The 20,182-nt window shown below is 38.4% G+C and overlaps 1 protein-coding gene across 1 annotated transcript in view; it reads right to left on the bottom strand.

The window, feature by feature from the left end:
* Positions 1-291: 291 nt before the first annotated feature.
* Positions 292-20,182, bottom strand: part of EGLN1 (egl-9 family hypoxia inducible factor 1) — a 34,533-nt gene continuing 14,642 nt past the window's right edge. The window contains exons 2-5 of the mRNA XM_032102314.1: positions 8,438-8,557; positions 6,198-6,334; positions 4,819-4,886; positions 292-3,014 (exon numbers count right to left, since the gene is read on the bottom strand). Of these exons, the coding sequence (XP_031958205.1) occupies positions 2,950-3,014; positions 4,819-4,886; positions 6,198-6,334; positions 8,438-8,557 (390 nt within the window). The 3' untranslated portion in view covers positions 292-2,949. The remainder of the gene's footprint in view (positions 3,015-4,818; positions 4,887-6,197; positions 6,335-8,437; positions 8,558-20,182) is intronic.

Here is a 20,182-nt window from a genome sequence, read left to right as displayed (position 1 = left end):
GGTCATCACACCCAGGTAACTCTAAGAAGTTAACTCTTAAGTCTAAAGAAAAAAAGTCCCAGGTCCTTCTCCAGAGCAGAAACAGCTCTGACTAAAAAAAAAAAACCAAAAACAAAAACAAAAAAACCAAAAAACCACCACAACAAAAAAATAACAAATACAAACAAAAATCCCAACCAAGCACCCACAACAAAACAACCAAAATGCCACACACCCCCTTTATCAGGGAGCATTTATAAGTTAGTTGCTACAGAGTAGTTTTAAAAATTACAAAGATTACAAATAATCACATAGTTTTCAAGAACCTTTATACATCATTTTTTAATTAGATTAGCTTTACAAGCAACTTGAGAGTTCTTTCATAATGAACACTGCTTTTGAAATTACACAACTTTATAGGCAACCTGTAAACGAATCCTGAATTTCTTTGCCTGCTATAGATAAAGGTCTCATATTTCACAGCCAGCTAACATCATGAATAAAAATAGCATTATGAAGCTTTATTTTTAACCAGGACTAGACACATACAGATCATAAGACAGTTTAAAAAATAGTTTTAAAACAAGGACCTGCTTGGTGATGCTCAAGACTGAATATTCAACCGACATGAAATGAACAGTTTCTGAAGGACATGGAAGAAATGGCTGACCTGATTTGCTGACCCTGTTGTAATGACTTACATGGAGTGAAAAAACAAGCACTTTTTAAACCTGTCTGGCAAGCATGAACCTACAGTGTGATTAGAATTTGATACGCTGTTTAACTGCAGCAGTTTGAATTACAGAGGGACTGAAATGAGTTTAAAGGCTTATGCTTACATTTCTAAAACAAAACCAAACTTCTGTTAAAGTAGTACTAATGAAGATGAAGTAAAAGAGGTGACTTTTTTGCTTGTTTCATTGGTAGCCTAAATGCACTGCAGACCAGACAGTAATGAAGATTTGCACTCCTTGGCCAGGTTGGCAGAGGCACTTACAGTAAAGGTATCCTGTCTATTTTACTGGGAAGAAAAGAGGAAAGAGGAAGAGAACAGTACAGGGCAAGAACTTACTAAAAAAGTGAAATCAAAACAAAACTGAGATTTCTGTTGGTTCTCCTAAATGACATACCAATACTGAATTTTTCCACCTTCTGTCAGTTTGTTACTAAACAATTAGCTTTTTCATGTTTTACATGAACAATAGTAATGTTTTTAATAAAAAATTACTGAGCTTTCCATAGAAAAGGTCTCTAATTGAATACAAACTATACAGATGCTAAAATTGTCACACGTTGTAATATATACAGAAATATTTCTGTATACTCACATTGTTTTGGCTAAGTAAGGAAATAAGGGACAGATAGAAAACTGCAGGGGGTAAGGCGAACAGCCCCCAAACTCCTGTAAATATGAATGCTGTTTTTGATGGGTTTGCTTTTGTTTTCTCAAGCTTTTAAAGCTCAGGAAAAAAAAGGAAAGAAGAAGAAGAAGAAAAAATATCCGTGTCCAAAACATCCATTTCTTAAAAATAAGAATATCAAAGTTTCTGCACATCTCACTTTTATTCTGTGATGTCCCATCTCCTTGATAAAATAAAAACAATGTAAAAGAAAGCAAATGTTTTCTTACTGAATATATACCTCAGTATTGATCAAAGGGCACTGCCTTTTCAGGGAAATCCTTCAGCAACAGTGACAATTTAAAGAAGTATTATTGCACAAGGAGCCTACAGAGTGATGCACTTAAGCTTCAGTGTGCTGACCACCTCCTTGATACTATGTAATAGACCAAGGTGTCAACTTAAGAGACTGCATGGGACACCAAGATTTGAAAAAGAAATTTTAAAAAGTGAATTTTAGATATTCTATTAACTTATATACAAAGGAAATGGGGGGTGGCAAGTATTTTTTAGAAAAGGGAGAAAGCTCAAAAATTTCTGTCAAGTAAGTAAGGAGGTTCTGGGTACCTCTAATAGCCTAGGAAAGCCCTTGTATATTCTTGTAACTTGATGGTATTTACCAGGTCCCCAAAGCCAATGACAGCAACCGATAGTGTCAAGTTCACTTAGTGCCAGTCACTTAAAAAATAAAAGAACAACCAAACATCCCCCCCTCCAAAATAAAAAAGAAGAAACCAAAGAAAAAAGAAAAGAGACAGAAACTTCCCCTCTGTGGATTCAACATACAAAACCACAAACAATGTTACTAATAGCAAGATACTGATTTGCTTCTGTTAATAAGGTTCAAGAGAACAAAGTCAAAAAAAACCAAAAAAAAAACCAATGCAGCAGCAATCTTTAAAAGTTAAGATTAGTGTGAGATATGATATAAAACAATCAGATTTTTAGCTGGTAATTAAAGTGCTCCTTTTCTGACTTAAGGTGTAAAGAAAATTAAAGTGATTATCAGTTACTGGCAACCCTAACATTAAATTAGGTCTTTCATGGCAGAGGAGAACAGTATGAACAGTTTTACAAAAATAGATCCATGTTATATTGGAGAATACTGCGATTTTTTTCCTTTTTTTTCAGTTTTTCTTTTTTTTTTAAGACTCAATTTTGATAAACTGTACCTGGTCATACAAAAATTACCCAAAATTCAAACTTTTACCATATAAAAAAAGGGAGAGATGAAATGGATTCAGCTGGATGACAGGTCTGGCAAAATATAAGGATGGACAAATTCTATGTAGGGCACTTATTTATGTCCAGATGCATAATGGTGTTTCTTACTGATTGCTTATCTTCTTCACATAAGCAGTCACAGGCCTGGAGTCACAATCACATAGTACAATGCTTCAGCAGTCAAAGAACCTTCTTTTTGATGCAACATTGAAACACTGTTTGCTTCCATATTAAGATGTTGGTTTGTTGTTGATTTTCCTTTATCTTGTTATTCACATTCAACAGTTAATAGATAGCATCAAGATTTATCAGGGAGAATAGCAAGGGGAGTTGCTAAATCAGAGGCTTATAAAACGTCTTTCCCAATGGAGTCAGAAGGTTTATTAAGTTCAACCCTCACACCTTTTTCACCTGCAGAAATATGAAAAGGAAAATGGTATTTTAAAGCATTTATCAAAGTACAGTCCAACAGGCTACATCACTTTCCAGAATAAAGTTTTACTATCAAAACACAATATCCCATGAGCAAGTAAAACTCACACATATTCTGCATGGCTTTAGTTAGACTGACACTTATCCAAAAAATGAATAGTTTGCTATTTTATGACATTTTATTCTATAATTTCATATATTATTGTCAGCAGAAAATAAATTGCATCTTGCACAATTCTTGCTGCAGATACAGACCAAAGAATGTAATTTTAATTGCAAATGAAAACTGAAACCACAACAATATGGTAATATAAACCAATTAAGAGCAAACCAATACTGAAGGAGGAGGAATTTCTTCACAGAAAGGGTGGTTTAAACATTGGAATGAGCTGCAAAGGGAGGTGGTGGAGTCACCATCTCTGGTGGCACCACCTCAGTGCCACGGTTTAGTTGACAGGGTGGTGTTCGGTCATAGGCTGGACTTGACAATCTCAGAGGTCTCTTCCAGCCTGATTCTGTGATTCTGTGAAATTTAAACAACCCAGCCTTCATTCCTTAAGTGCCTGCAGTTTTAGGGGGACCCTGGAGAGGGAGGGGAGCAGAGGGGGGAGCACCTTCCCTTCAGGCTTGAGCCCCCCCCCAACCATTTCTCTGCACTCTTTCTGAAAGGGCAGCAGCTGAAGCTGCGCAGAGGCAACAAAGCAGCTCTGATCCAGCAAGGCTGACTCCAGGAGCTGCAGAGTTGCATACTTGTGACATGAAGGCCGGCTTAGAGACAGACAGGCTTCCTGTGGAGACCAGGCAGGTGTTATCCAGCAGTCCTGACTGCCTGGGAAGTCACTGTGCCTTGCCAGGCACATGCCACCAAGCACTGGGACAGCCTGCCCAGCCAGAGGTGAGCGGCTCCCTTCGAAAGCCAAGCAGGAGCTGCACTGCTCTTGCCACTCCCAAAACGCATGGTCACTGAGAGCACCAGGAGGGACTGAACTGAGCTGTGCACAGCTCTGGGGCTGCTTAGGAGCTCCAGATACCGAGCAGCAGTGAATGGGCGTCTCAGGTGGGAATGACTGGCATATGTCTTCAACATCATTCAGAGCTCTTGACAAAACCGTGTTCATGCATGTGTGCACTTGAAGTACACCTGAATTGAGTTTATTTTTAAACTACTGTAACAAACACAAAATTGTGATGGCAATTACAAGCTTGATAGAAGTCCTAGGCCATTTCTCCTTATAATGCTAATTTGAACAGGAAAATTAGATCAACTTCCTCTTCAGGGAAAAGCCAGAGAAGGAAAACAGATGCTAGATAGGTGAAATTGGAAATGAAGGAAGTAAATCCATTCTTTGATTACAGATTTTAATTTCAGGCTTTTGTTTTTCCAATACAAAAATTTTAGTCAAGTAAAGTTGTATTCACTTGTTGAATCCCTATATTCAATCAAAACTATTTCCAGAGCTCTCAGTTCTGCAGTGCCTTACACAGTCTCTGGTGTATTTATCCTCCACATATATTAGGGAGACAAGAGTGGGAGAAGCTGTATCCCCCATGTAAAAATAGTGAGCAGCCTCAGGTCTCAGAGGAAGCGTGAGCAGGATAGGCATTGACCTGGATTTCACAAATCACTGCCCAGGAGTTCAATCCCTGGGTCTCCCTCGCTGTAAAATCTGACTCTTGAGTTACGCTGTTTTCGCTCTCTTTTTGTGCAGAGGGTGGGCTACGGAGACAAGGCTAGACTTAGCTACTCTTCCACAAGAAAATAACAATAATAAGAAGAGCTTACCTGTTAGATATTTTACTTTCGCTCGTGCTCTTTCATCTGCATCAAAATACCAAACTGTTATTGCGTACCTAAGGAAACAGAAGAAAAAAGAACTCCTGAACTATGAAGGAAAATACCAGTGAAGCACTTGACATGAAACACAACCTAAATTAGATGATACTTCGGCAGTCAGACAGAAGAAAGTTTTCATAAAGCAAGCAGTTGGTTTGGGTTTTTTTCCTCCTAGAAGGTATTAACTGAAAAGTCATTGAAAGGGTGACACTGATGCTCTAAGTTTACACTCTTTTTCCTAATGAGCTGTTACTATGGTTCTCCGCCCACATCACCTTGCCCTGTGACCTTTTCTTTTTACTAGGTCAAGGTCATTACTGAGTCACACTGCAGGATCATCTTTTTTGGACATTTACTGCAAGGGACAATTAACTACCCCTTCTTATGTGGCTCCTCTGGTTTTCCACTGCCTGTAGAGGATTTATTGAGAAAAGACTTTAAGGGGCTTTAGTAAATGGCATTTCACCCTCTGACTCTTCTGGGAGCAGAAAGGGGGAGGGGAAAGCAGTACAGCTTCTGGAAAACGTGCAAGAGGATGCGCTGAAGGCAGTTTCAAGTTACTTCTTGCAAAGGTAGTTGTGCTATCTCACAGCTCCAGTCAATGTTCAGTGCTCTGGCCATTCAAACATGTTAGAACATGGGCAACAGGAAATCTGGATCAATGACTCAAATGATTTACCTATTATCACTGTCTGGAAATGTCACTTATGTGGGGGCAGTGAATGTGGGTACCTTTAGCATCAACCACTGCCCTGCACTGAGGGACAAGAGAGAGATCAAGTTCCCCCTGTGCTTCAGACTGGGAGAAACTCCTCTACTACTCCAGAAAAATATTTGTGTATCAATGGTTGTTTCTGTTCCAAAAACCTCACCCAATTCCCAAATTAGAATGTGGCAGCTTAGTTTGAAAATTACTATTTTCTGACAGCTCCCTCCCAACAAGAGGGAACATTAAACTGAAGTACCCAGTCAATCTTCCAGTAACACAGTAGAGTGCTAAGGACAAAGGGAAGGGAGAAGAGTTTAAAGCCACTACAGAGAAATAACGAAGACCGCACCCTTTGGCTAAGCTGGGGTCTGCTTATGGCTCTGCGTGCTCCCACCCACTTCTGCCAAGCACACGCTCAGAAACTTCCCACCAACCCACTCGGGAGGTTTTCTCCAAAATAAGAGATCAGGCATCACTACAAACTCAGCAACACAGGGAAGCCTAATCAGCCATTAGCAGAAAAAACTCTCCTTTTTGTCAGGTCATAATTCATAGTGTCACTACTTTCTCATTTCTTGCTAAGACAGGCATCATGCAGTAGAGAGTCCATCATTCCTACCTTGTAGCAAATGCTGGCTGTACTTCATGAGGGTTGCGGCGATCAGACCAGAAGAATAGCAGTCTATCAAATTTGGGTTCAATATCAGCAAATTGGGCTTTACCTTCTGGAAATATCCGAAGGATGCCTCCACTTACCTACAAACGAAATATTTTCAAGCAATGCTTGAGAATGATGTCTCATTGTATTTAAAAGTACTGAATATCACATTTGAAAATATTTCAGACACTTGGAACTGAAACAGCCTTTATCAGGTGCTACAGAAATATAGCTTTTCTGTCAATACCTTTCATTTAACAAAATGTTTAATACATGTTTCACTGACTGATTTCAGAATGCTTGCAAATATTAAATGTGCATTCATGCTTAAGTAAAAGCTGTGAGCTTAGATGGGGGGGAGGGCGGTGATGCATTACTTATCAGCAAAAATAAATGGACAAGACTGACAGGTGGCTAAAAACACCCCAGTATAGACAGGAGAAACATTTCACATCTGAGTTTCACCCTTCTTATTAAAGAGATTATTTCATTTAACTGAAGCACAAGTTTATGTGTAATTAAAATAAGGAAAGCGTAGGCAACTTCAAACTAAAGCTTGAATCCGTACTACTCATGGTCAATTCAGATCTCTTCCAGGTTTTGAAAACTGTTGAACCTACCTATGTATGTCTAGAAACAAGCACAAGTAGGTGGGGTTAATTATATTTAAGTCACATTAACTTCTTCCTACTGATGGTATTGATGTTGTTAAATCTAACTATAGATGGCCACGACAGACCTTCATATCATAACAGACATAACAGTGCAAGTACTAACAAGGCAAATCAATATAAATGACAGGGGCATCTGTGATCTAAATAAGCAAACAAGTGACAATTTAGATCCATCTCTTCTCCTAAAGAAAGTTCGAGCTTCTTTTTTCAATAAGAAATATCCTTGGTAGTATATTAATTTGTAATTTAAAATAGATTTTGCAGGAAATTAATGCCTTTGCTCATAAATTAAATATCCAGCAAGTAAATATTTCACAATTGTGAAAATGCAATTTGCTTGACTTCTACACTCTGGTATGTATTCACTTTTTTTCCAAGAGAGAAACCATAAATCAACTAAAAATGCCCCAAAGCTGCATTTTAAGATGTTCAGTACAAACAGTATGCTAATATGCAAAGATGCTATAATGGTAAAAAAGTGTGTTTTCTAATTGTAGGATTCAATTTGAATCCTACAACGTGTCAAAGAGCCCATCAGAAACAGAAAGTTTGAAGTGCATCCATTTGACTCAGCTTTCTGATCTACCAGTTTTATGCAAGTATGAAACAACTCTCATCTGCAATCTGAGTTATCCGTATCTGGTGCACACAATGCACAGAATCTGACTGCTCCTATGTGCTCTTCCACATACAGCTCCCTAAGTACGTACGATGAAGCATCAGTAGTTTTATCTTTCTTTTTCCCCCATACACTGTGAGAATAAACTTCTCCATTGTTAACAGCAGAGAAATCAGAGAATTAGCAAAGCTGTCCTGGCACTACTCTTTCATGGTCTCAATACTGCCACACTTAGCTACATCTATTCTTAAAATCTACCTAGTCCCTTTGAATCACTAGGAAAATCCTTATTAAAAATTCACTTTATCATGACCACTAGTAGTAAATTCTCAGACCACCTGAACTGTGGTATAAATCTGTTCTATACCCTGTATCTACAATGATACAAGACTTGCGCTCCTTTGAACTATACTGATGTAGCAATGACTGTAACACTCGGCGTATTTGAAAATGCTCCCAAGATACAGCATCTTACTTTTTATAAGCATACTCAAATAAGCAATCCAGTTGCACAAATAGTAAACTCAAGATTTAGCAGGAATATAAGGAAAAATTAAATTAAGAATATGTGAAATTGCCTTTAATTTCTCTTTGGTATAGGGGGGCATTTACCACTTTCCTTCAATCTTAGTGTCAAGAAGGTCCTGCTGGCATCATCCAAAACATTGAAAATAAATGCTTCATCTCTATCTGCTCTCACTAACAACAGAATTAGGGAGGCAAAGGATACCCACAGTTAATACAATGTAAAAACTCAACTAAGGCACAGAAATAAGGACATAAACAAAACCCTGTAGCAAAGGTGCAGTTACAAGTGTGTGTATATATATATATTTATATATATCGTTACATATATATATATATCTGTATGTATGTGAAAAACGTTTTGGAAAGAAATTATTGCATACCTTGGCATCCCAGTCCTTATTAAGATAATATATACATGTAACACATCTTCCATCTCCATTTGGATTATCAACATGGCGCACATATCCTGTTCCATTGCCTGGATAACAAGCCACCATAGCCTGGAGTCAAAGAATCAAATACAATAATTACTTTTATCTCTGTGTGTGGGAAAAGTCTACACTTTCTCTGTATTAATTCTTAAGCAATTAATACATAACCAACAGAAAAAACTAGACCAGAAATAATGTGCAAAGAATGTTTTCAGCTGTGTTTTCTTTCTAGTTAAAAATTGGTTTAGAACACAAACAGATGTTGACAACAAAGGCATGAAAGACACTGAGAGGAACACTTAATTAAGGCATGGAAGGTGAGGCCACTGTCATGTTGTGACTAATCATTCAGACTTCCCTCCCCTGAATGACACAGAAGAGAAGAAGAATGTCTTGCATACAATGTAATAGCTTCTCCTTGCAATAAGAAATCTTCCAGACTCAAGTTCAGACAGCTATCTTTTTATCTTTTTTTTTCCCCCCGTGTTTCCAATGCAAAGAATTCATTTTCAAAAAATGTCAAACTTTATTTTTAGGAGACTTTTAGACAAAACCAGTAGCCCATGTTACTCCATCACTCTAAGTGCATTCTTGGGCTTGTGTTTTGTCCTGTACATAGGAGGTCTTTGAACCTTTGTTGAAACAAACCTACATGTACAACAAAAACATCCTTTTTAGTCAAGAAGTGAGAAATGGAAAACAGACACCAAGCAGTAATCTGCAATAACCTTCTGACATCAAACGACTCCCAGTGCAGCAGTGTATTAAACTTCCCATGCTGCACTTTGCTCAGCAGTCTTGAAAGACCCCTGGAAGGTGATTTCTGAGTCTTCAGACATGCGGATGTGCGTGTGAAACAAACTGGCCCTTGCTCCCAGATGGCCTGATTAGCTTGATTAGCTATCAGAGCACATGGCTGGCTCATTGCACAGCACATCCCTGTATCTTTATGCCTTTGCTCGAAAATAACAATTATTTCAGTTTTTTGAAAGAGATCAGAACAAAGTTTTCCAGGCCAAATCACCCACTGCCACCACAGCGCTCAGATGTCTGCAGTGACACTATCCTACCTGCAAGAAATTGTAGCATGAATTAAAAAAAAAAAAACCAGCCAAAAACCAAACAAAGAGGTGAGTTTCTACCAACAAAGCAACATACTGCTAATCTCAATTACTGCTGGCCGTATGAAAAAATGTAAAAACTTTTATAAACAAACATTCCTGTCTAGATTTAGCCTGGTTAAGTCAGAATTCTAAGTCAGACCTCTGCATTGCAAACTCTTTCATCTCTCATGTAATAGATAAAAAATCTTTTCCCAATAAAGCAATTTTCTTTGCTTTTTACTGGTAATTTTAACTTCCTCCTCCCCCCCCCCCCCTTTTCAATATGCTATAAATAAAGCTTTCCAGAGTTTGTAATACTTGCACATGTTGAGGAATACATTCAGTGCAGGTAGCTGGGTAAACTGTGCTTTGTGAGAACTGAGAAATAGTTTAAAGTACTTGCAGTTCAATCAGTAAAACATTTGCATATCACATGTAAGCAGAATGGATTTTGCTGTAGCAGCAACCATTTAAAAATCTTTATTTCCATATATACTTTACTAATGGAAAAAGCAGTTTTTAGCAGCTCTGTCTAGGCAGAAATCAGAACATAGTATTTGCCAAGTTGTGACACCGTGACTAAAACGAATCCTAAAATTAAATCCAACTTCATTCACATCACCTGGAAGTGACTACACTTCATAAAAAGTACTCAAAAATACAAAATTCAAATATACTTCTAATTTTGATTAGGCACTTCAGCTTCTCAACCTCTTTATTGTAATCATAATGCATTTATCATTACAGGCCTCACATTATGAAAAAATTACACATATCAAGAATGTGATCTAATATGCGGCAAAGTCGTGACTTATCAGTTTTGCTGCAGGAAGATAAACCCACAGAAATCAAAACAGTGAGTTAAAGATACCAAATAATGTAATAAGGTTCCGTAATTTCCTTTCTTAGGGAAAAAAAAAAAAAAGGAAGAAAACAAAATCAAAGCTGGGCTGGAAGAGGAAGATACTTGGTTTGGTTTCAACTGAAAGCCAACACTCTTGACAAAAAAGTCCCATGTACCACATAAATCCTACCAAGCTCTCGTGGAGTATGAACAGTGCTGAAAGCAGATCTAGGTCCAATCCTGTGACAGTATTCCTAGTAACAGGAAGGTTTTAATTTACGGGCCTTTGCTGAGACATATCATGCAAATTAAACTCTGACACTAACTGTTGCTCACTATCTGTGTGAAAAGAGCTACTAAAACTCTCTCAGAATGAGAACTTTGAGATCAAGCAGCTAGAGCAATGTCAATTCTCACTTTAATCATGAGGATTTAGACTCCAAGGCAACAAAACAATATTTCACACCGCACTGCTGAAGAAAAAGAGGACCAGCAGCACTTTTTGGGAAGTCTGGGGAAACACCAGTTATTACCAGCTTCACATAAACAGCAGCCATATTTCATTTCATACAATCATTTGAGTCTAAAATATTTTCAATGTTTAAAAAGACCTCTTGTTTTTGACTTTAGAGTCTGAAACTTCTCCTATCATCAACTCCAAGTGACGAGAAACAGTTTTGCTGCGATAACTTATCTAATATGTATTTGTTATAACAGTGAGAATGACTCAGCCTTTAGCAGCAAATTGGAAAGCAAACAAATTTGCAACTCAGCTGCTGTACCATAATATATGTTGCTTTTGCCAGTTAAGTGTGACAATTCCATGTCCCCAATTAACCTATGATAAGGAAAGGTACAAAATGTAACAATTTATCAGACATGGGAAATATACTGCGTTGTGCAACAGTGTGAAGTGAGTTTATGCCAAACTGTCATGTAGTGCAAGATTACCCACATGGAAAGGGCAAAAAAGTGATCCACATAAATAATGAAGCTACATGCTTTTGTTGTTAACGTTTTACAGTATAAATAAGCAAGCCAACCCATGTATATCAAGAACAGAGAGAAATTTGTGTCTGTGGCTTTTTTTTTTCCAAACACTGTTAATGGCGTTCAGTATAGCCAGGCATTTGAGACCTGGAAGTCCATCCTTAACATTTTGGGCTATAAACAATAAAGTTGCTAGCCTTTCAAAACAAAGAGCTACCTGTCTCATCAGTTGTCCCATAAAAGCAATCAGTTAATTCAACTCAAGGTATTACTTGCATTTTCTTAACAGAAAAGGAGCCTCCTCTTTTGCGCTTCTCAGGCATCACAATTTTTAAGCATTCAGTAAACTTACTTTCTGCAAAAAATTTATTTAAGTCACACACTGGATTTGTTCACTCACAGGATTCCTGTGCCAACACTTTTATTATTAACCTTCTGTAACCCAAGAGCATTCTGTTTTGTGTCTAGCACATGAGCGCTGCTGTCCTAAGATACCCCCTGGAATTCATGAGTAATCAGGAAAGCATGAAAGTACCTTCCCAATTCTGGTATCTGTGTCTATCAAATCTGAAGTACTCACATGCTAAAGCTGCTGCTGATCACTCATTCACATACAGATGTTCTATTTGCAAATGTTTTAACTCTGGAAAATAAGGCCATCAGCTCAAATAAGCAACATTAAGTTGTTAACAGAAGAACTAATTAAAACCACAGATCTTCTGCTAAGAATAGGCACCCTTAGTGTGCCAGGCATTACTCGAATTAACAATAAAATGCACAAAGGTAACAAAGGGAATAAACCATAGTCCATGCAGTTTTTTTCACTATGTAAAGACACATAAGCTAAGACTCATCCCTGGGAAGCAGAGCACAACAGTGGAGCTGAAAACATGATTTTTTTTTGGACTAGTCTCAGCCTCCTTTCACACAGAAATATGACAGCCTCTACCATCTATAACGAAGGAAGACTTGCAGGTAAATACACTGAAGCTTTTTCTTCTATCCTCTCCATTCCTTGCACTGCTGGATGCCTGTAAGCTTAGGTATTGTTCCCTAAAAAAAGGAAGCATTAAAGCAAACTCTTAGGAAAGAGAGGAGAACACCAGTAACATGAGAACACAAAATTCCATAAGGGGGGGAAAACACCCCAAAACCATAAACATATAATGGAGAAGATGTGTGTTCTATTAATTTATTAAATAAGTATTTTAAACATATTAATATTTAAACTTTATTGTTTAGCTCAGATTAAAGCTGCATCAGTCAAGGAGATGTCACTTTTGCTGTTTGCTGAAGGAACTGCAAATCTCAGTGAGCAAAACAAGATGTCTAAATGCAAGACCGATGACTTCCTACCAAAATTTATCAGACGTGTTCACAAAGACTTCACTGGAAATCCTTGGCATAGGACATCTGACAGATTATTCAAAGAAAGAAAAAACCTCACACACCACTGTGCAATACAGAACCAAAGAAAAAGAAAATAAAATTTAACAGTGACCCATCCCTGTTCAGTCTGTGGTGCATTTCTATTTCAGAAATTTGTTCATCCCTGATACACGAGAGTCCTGAGGAAATACATTTCACTTTAAGTACACATCAGACTATGATTTTTCACAAGTTGAACAAAGTAACAGTCAGATCAAAGGAGAAAAAGACTGGTTTAGTATCACCTTGTGTGAGCAGGATCAAGATTACAGACTTAAACATGCTAGAATGGTACAACTTGGTTTGGATTCGTAACTCTTCTGCAAATCCTTCACAAGCACAGACAGACACTTGCAACAGGAAGAAAATGTCAACATGGAGAAACTCCTGTCAGCCTTAATCAAAATAGAGCAATCTAAAAAAGTGTAAAATAAATCTATGACACAGCTAATGTAAGTTTTTCCATACTAACTTCCATCTGAGTAAAATTTTGTGCTGTTATGCTCCACGGCTCAGTAAGCAAGGCTAGAGAAACAAGTTTTCACACATGTCAACACTGTGAAACTAGAAAAGCTGGAGAGAAATATCGGGCCCTGCAAAGTTTTCACATTAAAAATTCATGCCTTGCAGTCATCGTCAACTGGAGAACATGCAAGGGAAAAGTAAACTGCTACTTAGCAGCTTAAAAATTAATCAAGGCATTATACATCCTCAAGAGAAGAGAGGAATCTCTAAGTTAGAAACTAAAGAAAAAACTGACATGTTGCAGCAGCTTTGAATCACTGATCTTTAAGTCCTTTCTCCTACTATTAAGTTACCAGTACAGCCATTCAGTTTGTCAATTTGTCAAAGGATTTAGGAACCATTATTTTCGGCTGCATTTTTCTCTGCAGATACGGTCAATACTCAGCTGCAGAGTGAAGGAAAAAAACCCCAAATACCAAAACACAAACCAACAATTCCCCACCACCCAAACTAATAAACCCTAACTACAGCATACACCAGCTATTTGTGCCATCTTCTTGCAAGGACAGAGCTGCTCTTTCAGGAAAAAACCCCAACAACTGAAGGCAAGGATGACAAACACGGGTCACCCTCTCTTGTATCTCGCGAAGTATTAACAGCAAAGTTGGAAAAAGCTTGGCAAAGTGAAGACAAACTGAACTAAGAACAGAGATGAAAAATGAACTTAGATAGGAAGCGAGAGAGGAAAAACTGAGAGTTGACATAGCTGCTTATACTATTAATAGAATCAGCACACAGCTATGTACATGGATTACATCTTCCATGACCTTCTAGGGAGTTCAGTAACCCGACCTACCTCCCTCCTTCCCAGGCTTTTTCAAGGCAATGGCCAATACAAGATTTCTACTTGCTTTGGATAGAACCACATTTCATATGCATACAAGATCAAGCAACGTAACATACCATCAAAAGTTTGGCACAACATATTAATACCTTTATATATTGCTTATTTCTAACTTGCCAAAGATGCTGATTTCTCAAACCAAATTTCAGAAAAAGCTTTGCCAACCCAGCAGTTCAACTCCTTTTCAAGTCATGGCTTTACTCCTGTCTTCATTTTTACATGACATTTACCTGCTCACAACGTTCACTTCTAGCATCCTAATAAACTGACACAAGCCAGAAGGCAGCAATTTTCATGCTGGTTCAGCGGCCACATTCAGCTGAGCTCTCTGGGACCAGAAGGGCCACATGAAGTTTGGATCCAAACAGCTTAAACATAACCATGGTGCCACTCAGCAAAAACCAGGTCAGGTATTTTTCACTGTAGCAACATCAAGTTTGGTACTCTCCTTTTACCATTCAATACTAATTGTGCTCAACACAGGACCACAAAAAGTTTATTTCCAAGTATCATTCCTTTAATCCATGCATGCCCATAGGCTCCAAGAAACACTCTTCAGCTCTTGAACTGCTGAAGAAATGTGCATACAAGTCTAGATGATTCATCAGTTCTTACACATGGCACAGGAAAAAACACAGAACTGCAGTTGCTTAAGTCTGATATTTAGGAAATGACTGGGCATGTGGGATATGCTTACATTTTGATGAATACATCTAACAAAATAAAAAATAGGATAGAGAAGCTCTTATAGAACCATCAAGAAAGAGGCATTAACCAGGGGAAGATGATACTGATTCTCAACATGGGGACAGAAGAAGGCACATTCCCTGCATGGAGGTTTTGACTGAGATTTGGAGAACACCTCTCCAAAGGTCAACCCATGAGCAACTGAAACCAGTGCTACAGACAGACATAACAGAGAAAACTAAAACGCACTTCCCAGCTGAAGTTCTGCAGCTCTCACCACTACTAAACTGAGATAAAAGTGCTTAAACATTAATGAGCTTTTCTGCTCTCCTGTACCTGAGCTCATAAAGCTGGAGGTCTCAAATCTCCAAAGGCCAAGAGAGGGCTGAGTCAACTTACAAACGGCAGGGAAAAACAAAGATTGTATCTTCTGTAACAGTTAACACAGTGGCATTTTCCAGGCTGCTAGCCAGGTTAGGTGGGACATGCCTATTCTCAAAATTGTGCCAGTTTAACCAAAAGGTGCTGTTTTAAAATTGAGTCAGTGAAGGCACTGCAAATACACCTGCAGTCCTTCAATCTTACAAAGGCCTAGTTTCCATTAACTTAATGTAACTGCTTATCAGAAAAATAAAACTGAGTTCAAATCTAAAAATGTACACAGAGAGCTGTGCACTGGCTTAAATAGGGTAATAAAAAAAAGTGAAGTTTATATAACATATCTCTGAATATAAACGTCTTCAAGACTAAACCACCTGCATTCCCTAAAAAAAAAAAGAAAAAAAAAAAAAGAAAAAAAAAAGAATTTATACAAGCACATCCAAGATATGTCAGTGCTTCAAAGCAGTAATAGCTCCCTCCCGTAAGGTTCAACAGAACACATTCTGATAGTTTTGATATCAAAGTCTATTAGAAACTTTTAAAAAAAGGTCAACAATACAAAACAAGCAAAAAAATCCCCCAGATATACTTAATTGAGGCTTTCCAAAGAAATTAGATAAAAAGCAGTGTCACCAGAGGCAGAAAGTTTTCTCCTAAAAGCCTAGGAGCAAACACAACACTTGACTTTTCAGCTCAGAAGGGTCTAAAGCATACTTTGATTTGTGCCAGCCTAAATCTGCCTACAGTATGATTAAATAAGTTGACCAATACATTTCAGATTCAAACAACTGTTGAATACTGTTATATATGTATATACTGTTTGTAGAATTGGCAGGCCTCCATGGCTAACTCCCCGTTCCCTTCAAGAGAAGCAGACTCATGACTCACTGTTTTGGCGCTGTACAAAACTTTGACAGAGAAGTAAGTCAGTCAACACAAATTTTAAGAATCTGTTTTTAATTTAACGCCATAATTACTCTGACATGAATAATACCATTTAAAAAATAAGTACTTTGAAACATTTTTCCCCAAGATGGGGCAGAGCTTTCTGCTCTCACATGAGACTACTCAACTTCCTAGTTTCATCACTGCCCATTCAAAAAGGGCACAGAGCAGCAACATCTTTAAGAACCAAAAATAACACAACACTAAAGCAAATTACAACAGTGCACTAAAATAGTATGAAGTCTCATTCAGCTACATCACTTAAAATATATTCTGACAGCACTTTGTGCACATCAGATTTCCAGAGCCAACCAAATGACATCAGCAGGCACACTGATGCACAACACATAAAAAAGCATGGTCACCTATTTTTAGATTATTACGTATTATTGTACTAATGAATATGAACAAATTTGTTCAGTTGTGTGAGATCTACTGGGTAAACTTTCAACAACAACTGGACTCAATCTTAAGGGGTCTTTTTCATCCTTAATGATGCTGTGACATACTACCTTAAAAATAAAGCATGCATATTAGCCCACATGTCAAAGCTGGGGACCTCTTAGCACTAGGAGAGGCTGGGAAGGAAGAAACACTAAGGATTAAGGGTGGGCAAGAGGTGGTTGTTTTTTGTTTTTCTATTTAAACAAAACTTTATTACCTGTGAAAATAAATGACTGAGAAATTTGCCATTTAAAGAATATCACTCATCATCTCTGCCATTCTCTCCTCAAAACTGTACATACTGAGAAGCCTGGAATTTCTTTCCTATAGAAGACAAACCACACATTTTGCTAACTACTAGGAGGGAGATTCATTTCTTACTTAAAACTGCAATTTTGTTTCTGTTTTAGAGAACAAAATAGCCAGAAAAGTGAAATTTAGCTTGCAGGAAAGGTATCTTTATATAAATTTGAAAGTTGCACAACTGCATGGGAACAGGACTGTTTGTTTAGTACTATGGTTAGCCAGATACTTGGAAGTACTTGTGTACTGCAAGTTCCTTAAGTTTAGTAAATGCTCATGTAGATACAGTAAAGTGTCCAAGCCTAGGCCTCAGGTACCCACCTCTAGATTTTAACCACATCAAGATTCGCTGTCATAAACAGTATGCTGAGGAGAATGATTTTAAAACCGTTTTAAAGGCTATTTTCAAGGGGACATATGTGATTCAGCATGACCACAGAATTCCAAACTTCACACCACATACTATATCATTCACTCCTACTATTAGAGTCCAGACAATTCTTTGAAATTATTTATATATTACAGAAAAAGAAATAACTATGCACTGAAATGCTAATAGACCTTTATTTCTGGGCATTGATTCAATTTATATTAGCACTGCACGGAAGTCTGACTAAGGTTTAAAGCCAAATAGAAATGAACAGCCTGTAATACACTTTCAAGCCACCTACAATTTAAATGCAAGAAATGCTGACTGTGCCCATGTCACTTTTTATGGGCTTTCACACATAGGCTTGGAGGGAGACAGTTTTTCTTTACAGTCCCACCACAGTCCTGTAATAGGGCCTCTTTCCCAGCTGGCATAAACAACACTTAGGGGTTTTGTTATTTTAACCAGATCATCCAGAGTATCCCGTCCAAATGCACACAGGCCTTATACAAATCTACTGGTATTCCAGCTGTCTCAGTTCCTACCAGTCCTTGGGCAAAGCCCTGAGGAGCAGCTGAGGCCACGCAGCACTACAGGGTGATCATAAACACCAGGAGTAGGACTGCTGATGTTGGCATGCCAAGTCGGAAAAGCAATTCCCAAACCCACCCCTACTCTGTATGTCCCAGCAGAGTCAGCCATGTCATTTCAGGTTAAGGAGGCACTCTGCTGCAATGAGAAGGCTGCACTGGCTCAGTGGATCTCCTGGAGGAGTCGCTCAGGAACGCCGTGTACTTGCTCTAGGAGCATGTGGCCTTGTGAGCACGAGAAAGATCTGAACGTACCCAACACTGACTTCAGGGAGGAAAAAAAACACCTGAGGAAACTGCCTGTGCTTGTCTGGCTGATACAAAATCCCCACTGAAATGCCAATTCAGCTGATCATACAGTGAGTTTATGTTCATGGCAGCAACAAGATCATTTCTAGGTTAGGACCTCCTGCAGAGCTCCTTGGTGCTGCTTCAACAGGCTTTTTCCTAGTCTATCACAACCACTGGCCCAGGAGACGAGAGTGATGGAAAAACACATCACTCTCATGCCTTGGGAAAAACAGAACATGCTGCATTACCAACTATAAATTGGTTAAAATGGACCCATCTGGTTTGTTCCAAGTCTGTTTATACTTGGCATGAGGAAACTGCTATGAAGAAAACCAATCCAATCAAAAAAGTGACCTCTTTTCGTCTTTACCACTATTTCAATAACAAAAATAGTATTTTTTATATATATCATATTATTCACCCTTTCTAAAAGGCAAGTAGGGTTCTTGACAGATCAGTCCTTTCCTTTGAACAACTGAAAAGCCTGTTAAGTGACAAGGCTCCTGTCAATTGACATGGTTATGACTGTCTGTAACTCAACAAGTATTGTGGTTGGAAGACACATGCTAACCTCAAACTCCAAATTTCCCACTCTAAAAATCAGAAGGTAATGGAATCCAAACTCCACACAAAGTGATGATGCAAGCAGAAAAGCCATGCTGTACAACACCTGACAGGAACAAGAAAGCTTCTCTTAAACAAGTTGTCACAGAGACTTTTTTCCCCCTCTTTGAAGGCATTCGGAAGAGCACAGAACCAGGATCCCTCCCCTCAAATGCCCACACAAAGTCAAAAGTCTCAACCCCAGCTGTGTTAGTGTGCAGCCAGCACTTACATACTCTTAAGCCTTCTTAAAAGCACTGTATTTACTAAGAAAGAGAAACACGCTATTCCATACCCCACCTAGAAATAACGGATTTCAAGACAGGATATGCACACCTCCTTTTTTCATGTTTCTGCAAAAAGGTTTATTTGTATGTCCCTAAAATCCAATCAGCAGAAACTTTCCCAGTAAACCAAAGGACAGCTAGGGCTTTGCAATCCACAGTACTCACTGGGGAGAGATTGCAGGGATTAGCAGTAGTAGCCCAGATCAGAGGTGTCACGTCAGACCAAGAGGAGTGTTCCACATCACACCTTTATGCAACCTACATGTAAGATCTGCAGATCTTCAGTAAAGCCTGTTCCCAGCTTAATGTTGTACCAATTAAAGACAAAAGAAAAAAAACAGAGGCAACAGCATAACGGATGACAAAGTCTTTGCCTCAGTCTACAAATACCCTGAAACAACTCACACTCAAAGGTACGAACTCATTATGAAGTCAAGCAACAGCAGTGGAAATTACTGGTGGACAGACAATATACAGTGAAGTGAAAGGAAGATGAAGCAAGCAGACACCAGAAAGAATGGCAACACTGACAAAAGTCTGCATTATTGGAAGGGGGAAAATAATGCCGAGTATCACAAGAACTAAGGAACAAATGGAACAAGCAGCCAATTCTAAAAAGTCTAGATTCCAGATTTCTATACAGTCAACTTCCCTTTCAAGTCAGCAAGCAATCATTTCAGATTTCAGGACTGGCAGAAATAGTCTTTCAGGCAGAGACCATATTGAAAATAAACAACAGATCTCCTAAAACATGTATCTAATATTGCACACTAACACTAGATAGCAATTTCTAAATAGGAGACTGCACTTCAAGAAATTATCTGTGGGCAGCCAACCAATTTACTAATTTCTACTATGTGTAGTAGATGGCCCTGTATCTTTATACTAAAGACACTACAGATCCCAAAACTCTTTTTGTATCCTAAGTCATATCTGTTTGGAGACGGGCAACCAAGAAGAGGAAAGCTGATTGCGAAGCCAGAGAAAGGCTGTAGAGAAGAACAGGGAGGAAGGGGAGGAGTGGACAAGGACCTGTGGACAGTGGATGCACTTGCCAAC

Source organism: Corvus moneduloides, chromosome 3, assembly GCF_009650955.1.
Source record: "Corvus moneduloides isolate bCorMon1 chromosome 3, bCorMon1.pri, whole genome shotgun sequence".
Lineage (NCBI taxonomy): Eukaryota > Metazoa > Chordata > Aves > Passeriformes > Corvidae > Corvus > Corvus moneduloides.
Note: the sequence above shows the minus strand (reverse complement) of the source record. Positions and strands in the feature narration are given on the sequence as shown.